We start from the raw sequence: 13,556 nt of genomic DNA, 5'->3' as shown, positions 1-13,556 counted from the left end.
ACTAATGCCATTTTATTATGCTAAACTACTGTGAAGTGTCTCTATTACTGGCAGTACAAGCCAACAAAGTGAGTTCCACATTTACATTATTCTATTATTCCCATTTTGTAAATACAAAAGTGAAAGGCTAGCATTTCACTCCTAGCAAGGTTGTTTTACGCATCACAGTGACAGTAAGAGGCCTCCACTGAAATAAAGACCAGTCCTCAGTGACTTGCCCAAGTTAACAAAGGAATTCTGGTTTCAAGAAAAGACAGTCTTTTCTTTCAATTTTTTACACAGATACTGAAAGCCCTTTTGGAACTCAAGAATGAAAAGGGGCAGTGGGAGATGTATGGAAGAAGCGAGTGTAAGGAAAGATGAAATCAGGCCTATGGCTTACCCTTGCTATTTGTAGCAATACAAGAGACCACTTCTCCTCTATTGAGTGTGACATTAGCCCTAGAACACAGCAGGGGTAATGATGAAACAACCTTGTCCCTAGGTTGTGCTTGACAAAAAAAATCAGTGAGTAGATAGCTGGCGATCTAATTCAGGAATCTTAGCTGCTATTTGATCATTGTCTGTATTAAATCATTCTGCCAGCAGCAATACATGATCACCGCACTGTGATGGCCAGCGGAAGCTGAATATTTTCATGGCTATATAATATTTTTCTAAGTTTTGTACTATTACTGGCAGACAGGAAGCTCCAGTTTGAAGTACATTCATTTCAGGTGCCAGCACACTACCTTGAACTAACAGATTTGATTTCTACATGAAGTGATACTGAGAGAAGATGATGGTCATTATGTAGTTTGTACTGCAATTCACCTTAGTTTTATATAACATGGTTCTGTTGAAGTTAATGTTGAAACTCCTCTTGACTTCACTTGTGCCAATAAGCCAGCTTTAGTATTTTGCAGTGATAGCTCTAAAGTTTTTCTAGTTGTGGGGTTCTTAACAGAATATTTTGTATCAGACCTGTGTTTGTGTTCACACAGCCATGTGTAACTCAGAACAGGTTTAAGAGAATAGTATCATACAAAAAAGGACAACATAGGTTATTTATTTTCAAGATAACACTAAGACAAGAATATTTAGATGTAGCTGGAAAACAGAAAACATTGACCAATACCTTGTAAAGGACCTTATAACTTTGTCCGATGTGCCCCTGCTCATGCTCAGCCCAAATTATCACAGTCCTCACTGGCCAGTGAAATGCCCAGTGAGAATTACTGGGCAGGCACACGAATGCACAACAACATGCATTTTAAGTATTGGTAAAAAAAGTATCCACTGAAACTCTCACAATTTGTACAAATTACAACATGCCATTAGTTTCCATGGATACTTTTCTACTTTTTCTTTTTACTAATACTTAAATTGCAGAGTCTCATGTCAGTTTTCCAAGACAGACACTTAGCACTTCAAAAGAAAGGAAAATAGAAGTGGTGCAAAGTGTAAATGAAGACCACATTATTGAACTCTGGAAGAAAATCTCTTAGTCACAGTTGGTTACAACTGGTCTTCTACATAAGCTACAGCCTTGTCTGACCTTGCAGAATTGAACCAGAAAATAATTTTCTTATCTTTTAAGTAGAAAAATATTTTATGAATTTTGAAAGATAATTCACAAAGTTTTTAAATGAGAAGAAGAGAAAGCAGAAGCAAAAGAAGCCTTAAATCACAGAGCTGAAGCACTGTTTTATACTGTAAGGAATTGCATCCCATATATCTCATGAAAATTTCATGTTCATCGCTTCTTGAGTGATAACTTCATAGAATGTGGAAAATGGAAAAAAAAAATGACACTGGAGAGCCTTTTTAGAAAAGTTTTATGTGGACCTATTGATATCACAATTCGAAGACTACAAATGACAGGCAACATTAGCAGTCTTGATTTCTAGGGTAGTTCTGGCAAGTTTTAAAATTACTTGCAGCTTTTGCAAGTAGCTTGTTTTCTCCAAGCACATCTAAATCTTCTCAAGGATCCAGTAATGAGATTCAGTATGAGATCAGGAACTCCCAGAAGACATGGAGTAAACAAATGTATCATATTTTTCTCTCCTAAAAAAATGTTATTTATCCATATGATTATCCAGACTCAAAAGTTTAAGATATATACTTAGCTTAAGGAGCATTCTGAAAGAACAGGCTACAGAATACAACCACCTTAGCATGTTCAACACAACCTTTTTGGGGGGTTAATAGCGATACCAATTGCTTAACACTTCACTAATGCAGATGTGCTGGTTTCAAAATAATGCAGACTCTTCACTTTAAATATAAAATCACAGACGGTTAGGTCTGCAGATAGCTGTCTAATTGTGCCGTGATTTTGCCTTGTTTTAAACCTAAATTGTTTATGGTTTGGTTTTCACAATAGGTAGAAAGGGCGGATGAAGGGCCTCTTCCAATTTTTTTTCTTCTCAACAGAGTGCTCTTTAAAATGCTTTGCTTTTTGGTGAAAAAAACACTTGTAAAGCTTTTGTTGATTTATGCGCTTTCATTCTGACAAAGAAAACCATTCCTTTTCAGAGCCCTCTCAGAGTGTGCAACCACACTGTCTCAATTCCCAAATTCACAGTAAGGAAAAGCTCTTACTTTTGTTTTGTTGCAGGCCTCCCATTTTCATTGTGCTTCATACTGGATTCTCTAGACTTCCTTCTTGTAATGGAACCAGGCTTAGGAAGCAGAACATCACTGCCACACTCCTCATACTGGAGCACACAGCCATCAGCTTGGCTGACAGTCAGGCTTTGACTTATCTTCTCTCTGTTGCTGCTGAATTAACTTTGATAGCTCTTACCTCTCTAAAGCTCTCATAGGGGTTTAATTCCAAAGATTTATTGACAAAAATATAGGCAAAGATTAATGCCTAAATATTTATTCTCAGAAGTTCACAGTGAAAAGTTAAAAAAAAATAAGCAGGACACTGTGAGTGTGTGTGTGTTTTTTCATTTGTTCTGCAGACAATCATACAAAAAGACAGCAGCAGGACTGTCTAGCAGAAGATATAAAAATAGCATGTATTTTCACTAGCTAGAAAACCAAGGAGCTGTTTCTGTTGTTAGAACCTCGTTACATAAAGAGATGATAAATACCTGAAGGGCAAGAGTGTATGGAAACCAAATCTCATTTCTTGCTACCTAGGAATGGTTAAAAAAGCAAACAAAACCAGGAGAGGTATAAATAGACAGATAGGTTGCATCAGCAAACATCATGAATGTACATCTCGAGAGGCTGGTGTCAAAACCTTAGCCTCTTCTTCCTGTTCATCTGATTTCATGAGAACAACAAAAACAATAACAAAACAAATGAGTTAAAATTTATAAAAATCCCCAGCACTGAAAATAGAAACTTGGTATTTATAAGAGAGACATAGAAACTCATGGACGATTAAGTCACAGAACTGACTTTTGTATTTAAGTCTGCAAATGGTCACTGTACTGCTCATTTTTTCTCTCTTCAACAATGTGATTTCGTATTGGAAGCCTAGTTTGTGTGAAAGCTTTCTCTCGCACCAAGACTTACAACAATATGTATATGCCTTGGACACAACAACACTGACAATTAATTATTAGAAGAAAGCTTTGGTCCAAAAGAGAGTGATGATCATTCACAGAGCAAGAGCCAAGTGCAAAACGAATGGAAACCTTGAAGAGCTGGGAAATTAGTATTGAATCCTTGAATTTATGGAAGCTTTCTAAATAAACAGATACTTGTTTTGTACATCTCAAAGATTTTCTGAGAATGGATAAATTCCTTTAACGATGAATGTGGAGGAGTGAATAAAGGTAGTAACAAATGTATGATCTAATGTAAACAACAGACTGCAAAGATTGTGTCTAGCTATGAAAGAAAAAGCAGAGAAAATGGGAACCAGAAGGAAAGTGGCTGAGGGGAGAAGGAACCTGAGTATATTGACAGGTAGAAGACTGGAGCATTGTAGTTTCTTTTAAAAAATTCCCCAGAATCTTTACACTGATGAAGCAACATTGATTAACAGATCATTGCAGAGAATATAATTACTACTGGGGATATTACAGATAGCATCAGTGAGAGTGTAGCAAAAGCCTTGTTCTCTGGGGAAACAATTATTTGCACCTTTGTCTTTTAAGAGCAAATATAACTACAAAAATTTGGTAGAGTATATTAAAACCTGGGAGAGTCACATTTCTAGCAACAACATGCATTTCCAGCCACAGTAGCAAATTAAAAGTGCCTGAAGCTAGGAACTTGGTCTCTTGTGAATCTAAATTCGAAACTATGAATACTGCTTTTTTCTGCTACAGATGGAGAGGCAAGTTCCTTTGAACATTGGCTTTGGTGCTTCTTTCTTTCCATAAAAAGTAGAGCACCTAACCTAGATTAGGATCCCAATCTAGGACCTTCACTAAGATGCCTAGTACTACTTATGATGATTTCAGACTTCAGGAATGTAAAAGCTCTTAGACTACTAAACGTCTATGAAACTTGGGCTCCTTTTTCTATCCCTCAACGGGAAGTTGAGATTCCCGTCTTTTAACTTCATCCATTGAAGGTCAGGTATTTTGTTTGAATTAGTTGTCTACCCCTCTCTAATCAATAGAAAAAGAGGGCAGCTAATTTGGATAGGATTAAACGTCTTCTGGACGGTGGTTATGACTACACAGGAAGCACAGAGGACTAACTTAGACTACATGTCTAATTTTTTGCATGGCTGACAATTTGATTTGTATCTTTTCACATTTTAGAAAATTTCAATCTTTCACATTCTTCTAGATAAAGATTGGAATTTTCTAAAATGTGAAAGGATATGATTCATGTTATACCAAGAAAAATATTTTCATTCTTCTAGATAATATTTTTTCTTGGTATACACTTGTTCAAAGACTTGAGGAGAGTTGCTTTTAAAATTCTGGGTGTTGGATAAACTATAAAAACATTAAAAGCTGGTGTTATACATCTAGAATGTTAACAATTATTTTCTTCAATGTATGTTAGAAGATGAGCTTTTCTTTCTCTCAAAGATAACTTCATTTTTTTAAGTGTACAAAGTTTTTAATTCTTTGGCAATTTCTTTTATATTGAGTAAAAACATGAAATTAACTGCTCTAGGTTAGGTATGGAAAACAGGGATACTGAAAATATTTTCTAATTGCATCAAAATAATGCATAATCAACAACTGACTGCACATGAATTTAATACAAGGCTACAAACTGTACTTCTCTGTAGCTTAAAAAACAAATACTACAGTAATTACAGAAAGAAATACTTTTATCTGCTCTGGAAATGTAGATCTGAATTGTCTGTCATGTGCGTCATGCTTTTATTTAATAAAGATCCCAAGCCTACAAGCAACTGTGTGCTCATGACCCTCCTAAAATCAGCAAGATGTTATGGTGATCAGCATCCTCCAACATTGAAAAAAAAATCATTCTACATACTATAAATCTCTGCTTTGAATCTTCTATTTGAATTCATTTTACTTTAGAGAAAAAATGTAGAAGGATTCAGCACAAATTCTTAGGGACTAATTTGCTCTGTCTTGACTAGCTTTAACAAACCTTTTACACATGCATTCTTGCATGAAAGAGCAGCACTTTCAAATTCATTTTTAGAATATCTGTGCCACAAATGTCTTGTACAATGTCCAGAAAACATCTGAAAACATCTAAAAACATACTATTCCTTTTGATGATAAGAGGTCAAAAGTCTCAATACAAATCAGGAATTTTCTAACTTTAGTACTTGATAGTGAGGAAACAAAAGTAAATGCTTAGTGAGATATAAAAGTGTGTTAAGTTGTCTGTTTCTCTGATAACAAAACTAGAAAAAAACAGGGTTCACCTTGAATGTTCACCTTTTTATATTATTTTGAAAGACCTCTGTATCCTGCTACTGCTGTAGCTCAGGACAATCAGGTGATAGAGGAGCATAGTATAACCCTCTTCTCTCCTAAAATAAAATAAAATAAAAAGTACTATGGAAATAGGTTCCATGGTAGTTCTCTCATTTTTGAGGGCAACCAACTCCTGATGAACTGTGTTTCTGTCCCTTCTTACTGTAGAAGAGTATCTAATGGCTTCCCTTTCTGCTTTCACATCTAATGAAGTTCAGTCAGAAAGACCACTCTTTGTTGAACTGCCTCCTTTTTGGAAAGCCTGTAAGCTGTACAAAACCTGACCCTGAACCACTGATGTCAAAATAAGCTGCTCAGACATTAACAATCATGAAAAGCATCAATTTATCAAAAAATATTTATCACAGTAGTACAGGCAAAGGGGCTTTTTATCCCTGAGTTTCTTTGTTTATTCAAAAATGTCTCTGTTATCAACATCAAGGCGTTAACAGTAAGACGTTAAAAAAACAAAATGTGTCTATGTATATAACACACACACACACACACAATATATATATTTATACCTTTGCAGCCTCCTGCATATGCTGCTTTGATGTAGGGAAAACAGGGAAAACGAGCTTGCATACATTCCACGGTGTGAAGCAGAACTGGAGAGAAAGAAGCTTGTACAACTGACAAATATCTTCACTGGTGAGAGCGAGAATTTCATTAAATTAGAAGCATAACGTTCCCATTGCATACTGTGTTGACTCCTCCAAGAATTTTTATTGCTAGGTAATAAGGTGTGTATGGAAAATATTTTTAGTAAGGAATACCATCTGTACTCATATTGTAAGTGTGCAGAAGACAGCACAGATAGCACATGCGTGATGACAAGACAGAAACCGGATCTTCCCTAAGGGAATACTCCTTTGAAGCAGCAGGACTACAGTTATGTGAAATTTCAACAATTTAAAGTGAATGGATATTCATGACTGACTTGGGAGACCTAAGCACTAGAAGGGACTTTGTTCTGTTCCTAGCTGTACTGGGAATTTATGTAGCAACCCAGAGACTCCAGGTTTTCAGCTTCAATTCCTCAGTTGTAAAATAGGGATACAACGGTCTTGTCCGATATGAGCCATAAGACAAATCCTCCAAAGATAGTGAGGCAAACTGGGGTTGCTATCATGAGCATAAGGCAAATGAAGGCCATTTTACATTTTAATATTTTGAAAATTATGTATGTTTTAACTAGGGAATTCTGAGAGATAAGATTACAGAAGTATGTTTACTCATCTAAGGAAGTTAGGCTAGTGCTTATACTCAAAGATGCTTGAGATTATTTTTCTCTTCTTTCTCTCTTGGAAGTATAACACAGTAAAGTGCATGTGTGGTTTTAACCAACATTTGGCTCCATGGTTTGAGTTCCTTGTTGTGTTGCTCCTGAAATCCTGTTTATATCATGGAACAGGAGGGGCATCAAAATGATTGCACCAGGTTAGATCAAAGGTCTATCCCACCAGTATCCTCTCTCTGATATGGACCAGCAGAAGGATGGGAAATGAGTATAAAAGCAGATCAAATACAGAACAATTATGCTTCCTGTACACTCTCCTGTCTTTGGCAATTTCTGGGACTGAAAGCTACATTTAAATCACTGGCCCTTATAAGATTTTTTTTTCTCATTAATTTTAAAACAAAACAAAGTACTTCCTCTTGTTTGTTCTTTTTCCCCTCTCATTTTCTTACCATGGAAAAAGTAAAATAGTCTGCCTCCATTCAACTTCTCACACCTTTTGTGATTTCATCTAACTCTACAATAGCCTCTGCCTCAGTTATAAGGTGAAAATCATCATTATCCTTTTATGTGTCTTTTCTAGGCTTACTATGCCTTATTTTTAAAAAGAAAGTGACCCTATCTGCATGCAATATTGAGACATAGATGCATAATGGATGTATGTGGTAGAACTGTAATGTTTTTACTTTTGTTTAATAGTCTTCTAATCATTTTTAACATACATTTTAGGTGACATACAGACTGATAACACACTGCACCAGAGAAGGACTGGTGCTATTTTTCAGAGAATAGCTACAGCCAAAAAAAGTAAATAAGGTAACTGTATGTACAAACAGCATAGAATCTTTCTGTAGTGAAAATGCATGCCTAAATGGAGGAAATATTCTGCATAAAACTCTCAGAGTTAGATAGTAATATTAAAGGTGTGAGGACAAATATTCATAATAGTGGGGAGCCTTTGTTTACCCTTATGTAGGTATAGGAATGGATGGAAGAAAGAAATGACTCTTCGAGTCATCTAGTCTGAGAACATGTAAGTGGAGAAGCATTTCATGATTTAGTGCCAAGCAAGATCCAGTTCACAGTGTAACTACCAAAGAGCTACCCCATAACAGTGATCAAACTACTTTAAAACTCAAATTCTTCTAATGTAGAAATAAAAACCAAAATAATTACTATAGTAAAAAAGGTGCTTACTTAACACCACATGGCTGTTAAAAAGAACAGCCTTGTGATTAAAAGGAGCTGCAAAATGAGAGAAACTGGAGTGGTGGTGTATGGAGTTAGCTTGAATATACTGTTTTAGAGGCACAAGAATACACCTGCCACTTACTTACAGAAACACTTCAAGAAGGCCAGCATCGTGAAATGGGGTGGAAAGAAAGCTTTTAAAAATAAATAGATATATTTCAGAATGGGAAGTTATATGCTGAACAAAGAATCAGAAAAGAGCATGATCCTGGCAATTTTTACATAAAACAACGCAGATCACGGAAGATTTTGGGGGACTACTTGCTAAAGAAATAAAATCTAATATGAAAACTTTTAAAAAGATATAGAAAGCAACGAGATTGCCAGAGACCCCTAGGAAAGCAACAGGATACTATTAAAGAGTATTCAGAAAAAATAAAACCAAAACAGAAAAGCAAAATGAATTGTGTTCACCACAGAGTAGTTCAAAGAAGACTCTAAACTGTATGGAAGTTTAATTGAAAACAAAAGTGTCAGGAGAAAAGCTTTTGGAATATAATTGATTCAAGGTCAATTTCTTACTATTCAAGACCAGATGATATTCATTCAAGACTTCTACAGGAACTCAGATATGACAATGCTGACATACTCACGGTGGTGAACAAGCTATCACCTAACTAAACTCAGTAACCAGAGGAAGGGAAGTGGCAAATGTGATGCTAACTTTAAAAAAAGGGTTTTTCAGATGGAGCACAGGATACTGAAAAACTAATCAGTCTAACTTCATATTTAGGCAAATTTATAGAAACGCAATAAAATTGAAATAGTAAATATGTGGAAAATGGAGAAAATACAACTTTTGTAGAGGAAGATCATGACTTGTAATCTATTATAACTCTTTTTTGAAGGATTCAAACAACAGATGGTTAATAATAATTCATCTCATGCAACATAGCTGAATTTCAAAAGAGAAAAATCCAAAGTTCTCACAACAGGCTTTTAAAGAAATTCTTTAAGTTTCTTTCGCACTTTGGGGCAACAGAAAGGGATCAAAAGACAGGAATACAAGAGAAGAAAGCCCTAACTGTAGTTGATAGATTTCTTCTACCTAAGATCTGTATCATCTGCGTAACTGATGCACTAAACATCACTGAAGAGGACAGAGCTGGAAGATGAACAGGATCAACCTCCTATCTACAAGTTAAGGGTCAGCCTGAATTGTTATAGAAGATAAAATTTTTGGATTTATTGTACAAATAGTTCATGACTATAAGCTATAGTATAACTCCCTTTTACTTGACTTTACTTAACTCGAACTATCACAGTGGACACAGCCTAGAGGATGAGACAAATGGTGTATTATGAATGAAGCAAGGAGCTATAAGAACACAAAGAATAATCATGTTTTTAAGTCAGCTGAATAGTGTTTTGGAAAAATAAATTCTATTCTTCCCTGTTCCTGGGTTCCTATGCGATGCTAAGTAAATCACCTAAATCAAACTTTAAAAGGTTTTATGTTTGTTCTAGGCACTCATGGGGGGATACCATAAAGAAGTCAGCAAGCAGATTAATAGTTCTGTCTTCAGAGCAAAGCTTTAATACTGTGTAGTAAATGCAACATAGGGGTCAAACACTGCACAATATTGAGAAAAAATATTGACTAGTTGCTTATTAAAGTGAGCTCTATGCACTCTTTGCACTAAATGAGGCCAGACTTAACAAAAGAATATTATGTAATGATCTAATTAAAATCTGATTCATGATGTATATCCTTAACTAAATTTGCACAGGCAAATTTAATTCTAATTTACTAACTTCTAATTGCATTATTTTACAACCTTAGCTATAATCATTTATTCATTTAATGTATTTTTTGCTTTGATTTACTCATTTTTAAGCACATTTACTGAACCAACATCAGTATCAACTATTTACATACCACTTTATATTCTGGAGTACTATGGAAATATGAACCAATTAGTCCTATCTCAATAATCTGAAAGATAAGTATTATTATTATTTTTATTATCAAGATTAGAAAAGGTATTAAGATATACTTAAGAACTATACATCCTAGAAGGAATTATTAGTTAAGTGTCAATTATGACCTAAATATATTCTCCCTCCTTCTTTGAAAATCATTCATTCCTTTATCATTTTAAAATGCTCTGGGCCCCACACTGTACAGCCATTAAAAGCAGGGAAAAAATGCAAACAGGAAGATGGAAATACTTTTGAGAGCATTGCTGTTTCATCATTTTTAATGAATCAGTATTTTACATTAACAATTTGAATGATTTGATTCATCTCATAGAACACCATTCAGCTTTTGTAGATGTTAGAAAATTTTCGTCTGAAAGGGTAGAGATCTACTTCTTTACAGAAATGGTCTTGATTAAAACATAGCAATTATCTCACAATATTCCTCCATCTTATAGTACATTTTTATTGGAGAATTCAACATCACACTGAATTAAAAACTCTTCCTGCTTTACCATCTGAGATAAGACAACCAATAACTCAGTATAATTGTGCACAGTCACTATCAGCATTGAGCCAGTGATACCAACACATTTACCCCACAAGAAACCTTTTCTGCTTCAGTCACTTAATCAATTCCAGTCATTCCATATGATTCAGTTCCAAGAACCAGTATCTTACCTGCTTTCACCATAAGTATTTTTAAAACAAGCAACATTTACGTATGTCTTGTGCGTGCTCTACTTCTCATACTCTACCCTGAGTGTCTGCTGTAACGGAGACAGGCTTCCTACCGAGCTAACCAGATTGCAGGCTCATGTAGTGGCTTATCATCGTTGCTTTTTGTCCACTAGTTCCAGTGGTGTCCTTTCAATACACAAAGTCCTACTACTGTCATTTCATGAACAAAATGTAGAATTTTGGTTTGGTTTATGAATTGAAGAAACTAAGTTTCATGGAAAAGCCACAGGATTTCAAATCTTAAGCTCTTCACTTCAGAAAGTTGGTTTATACTACTAACTCATATAGACATTTTGCTGTTAAATTATCAGTACGATACGACATTGCTTACTCTGTCTGAACATTGCTTAAGACTGCCTGGCCATCCCAGAATCAACTATAAGATCTCTCATTTTACATATGTGAGCTGATTAATTGAAACCCAGTATTTATATTTCTCTGTGTCAGAAAAACCTGCCTCTTAACTTATTTCAAATTTGCAATTCAGTACTGATACATAACACTGAAACAGGAAAAACAATACTGAATTCTATAAAGAAGATCTTAAAGTATCTATATAATGTTATTACTTGTTAGCGCCTTGAAGCAAGAGAAGATCTGGAGGTAATATTAGTTTGACACATCCCACACATTAACTGCAAATATGTGAAACATATAATCTCTAAATTCACAATTAACATTCTTAGACCACTAAGAAGTTTGTAGAAAATTAGTACACATAATACAAATATAGTAAGTCTATAAACACATCATTTTAGTTTTGAGAGTGAAAGAAAAATAATACAAAAAAGGAAAATATGTTAGAAATAATTAGCTCCAATGTAATAATTCGAAACAAAATGACTAAACTATCTGGGAGATTATTTTCCAGAAAGTGAAAGAACATAGTCTACACCAAATGCTGATGGAAAGGTGAACAAAAACAATAAAACATGAGTGAAAGAAGGCAATAAACTGAGTATTACAAAAATAGTTTCCACACAGTAAGATGTTTGCTATTTTGTGCATGAAATAAGTAAATGTTGAGGATTTTGCTATTCTTTGTGTAGACTAACTCACACCTGTGTATTTATGTAACACACACTGATACCTCGCTTTCTGGTGGTTTGCCTACAAGGTCAAGATGGCCAACATGAGCTCTCTAGTTCCATTTGTCTTATCTGACTGTCATTCTGGGGTTCAAGCATGAGACATAGGTTTCTAGATAATCTGAATCCACAAATCTGGAGTGTGAACGGAGCAAGTTAACTTTGCCAAGTGTCCTTAGGAATCAGCTAGCAATTCAGTCCACCCTCCTTTACCCCAAGGGTCTTGTCTATGGACCCTTGCCAGACCCTGTGGGAGGTCTACTGTGTGTTGTACACATCTTACAGCTCACGGCGTTTTAACATGTGGTGCCTACAGTGAGGAAGATTGTCCGTCTTGCTCTAATTAACTTCACTTATAAGAAGCTATGGGAGTTACACACGACAAAAGTTCACTCTCATCAGAATTGGGTCTCTGGTGCTTCACATCCTACTCAGGACTGGCGTAGGGAAGGAAGAACACTGCATTGCTACATGCTTTTCATGCTGTGGTGTAACCACAGACCTGTAACTATCTAGCCTGTTGTTCAATGGTCACATGATAGTGCCTTCCTGAATATAAAAATAGGCCAAACAACACTTTGCTTATCAATAAGTAGATTATTGACAGATAGTGATCAAAAAGATTACCCAGCAGGGATTATTAAATTATTTGAATTACATGACTATCTAAACTGACTTTCACTGAACATTTAAATCAATTTCTAAATCTCTTGTAATCTCTTAATTTCTAACACAGCGTGACATTCAACTATCTAACTGGCCATCTCTATGGCTATCTACTGCCATTCTCTTCAGTATCTCCTATTTTGTTCATTTTCATGAAGATGTCTCCTTACGAGAACACCAGTACAGTCATACTTTATTGAAAACATTTTCAAGCATAATAAAAACATGTACTTACTTGTTTAAGTTTCTTTAGATCTTCATCGAGTTCCAAGTTGTCCAAAATAACAGCAACAAACAAGCTGAGTAGAATCTACGAAACAATTATTATTTATAAATAACAATTATTTTAAAATAATAATTATTTTTAAAGCTGGCCTGAATTTTCTTAAGAAGTACTATTAAATGCCAGGGAAAATATGAGGGTCTCTGATATAAGTAGGAGTCTTGCCTTTGATAGCTGTTGAACTAATAAGAGCATGCTACTATATGCCTGAGAGCCATTTTGTAAGTAATAAATTGTTTTTAGCCTATCGTACAATTACTACATGAATTTTAAAAAATCAGTTCTATGTTTCATGACCAATTCATTATGTATGCTTAACAATATACCTATCAAACAGGAAAAGGAAATTATATTCATCAGAGATATAAAAACATGAAACATAGAGCAGAACACATACAGTTTACAAAAGATAGTACAGAAGTGACGTAAGCACCCTACACCTTTCCTGCATTCCTAGTTGTTTAAGTGTGTTTGCAAATCTGATCCTATTTGACTTAAGC

General features: G+C 35.1%; 1 protein-coding gene across 1 annotated transcript in view; it reads right to left on the bottom strand.

Moving 5' to 3' along the window:
- Positions 1 to 13,556, bottom strand: part of NALCN (sodium leak channel, non-selective) — a 243,686-nt gene that overhangs the window by 79,888 nt on the left and 150,242 nt on the right. The window contains exon 15 of the mRNA XM_062566808.1: positions 13,009 to 13,083. Coding sequence (XP_062422792.1) covers positions 13,009 to 13,083 — 75 coding nt within the window. The remainder of the gene's footprint in view (positions 1 to 13,008; positions 13,084 to 13,556) is intronic.

Source organism: Rhea pennata, chromosome 1, assembly GCF_028389875.1.
Source record: "Rhea pennata isolate bPtePen1 chromosome 1, bPtePen1.pri, whole genome shotgun sequence".
Taxonomy (NCBI): domain Eukaryota; kingdom Metazoa; phylum Chordata; class Aves; order Rheiformes; family Rheidae; genus Rhea; species Rhea pennata.
The sequence above is the reverse complement of the archived record's forward strand: the minus strand, read 5'-3'. Positions and strand labels throughout refer to the sequence as shown.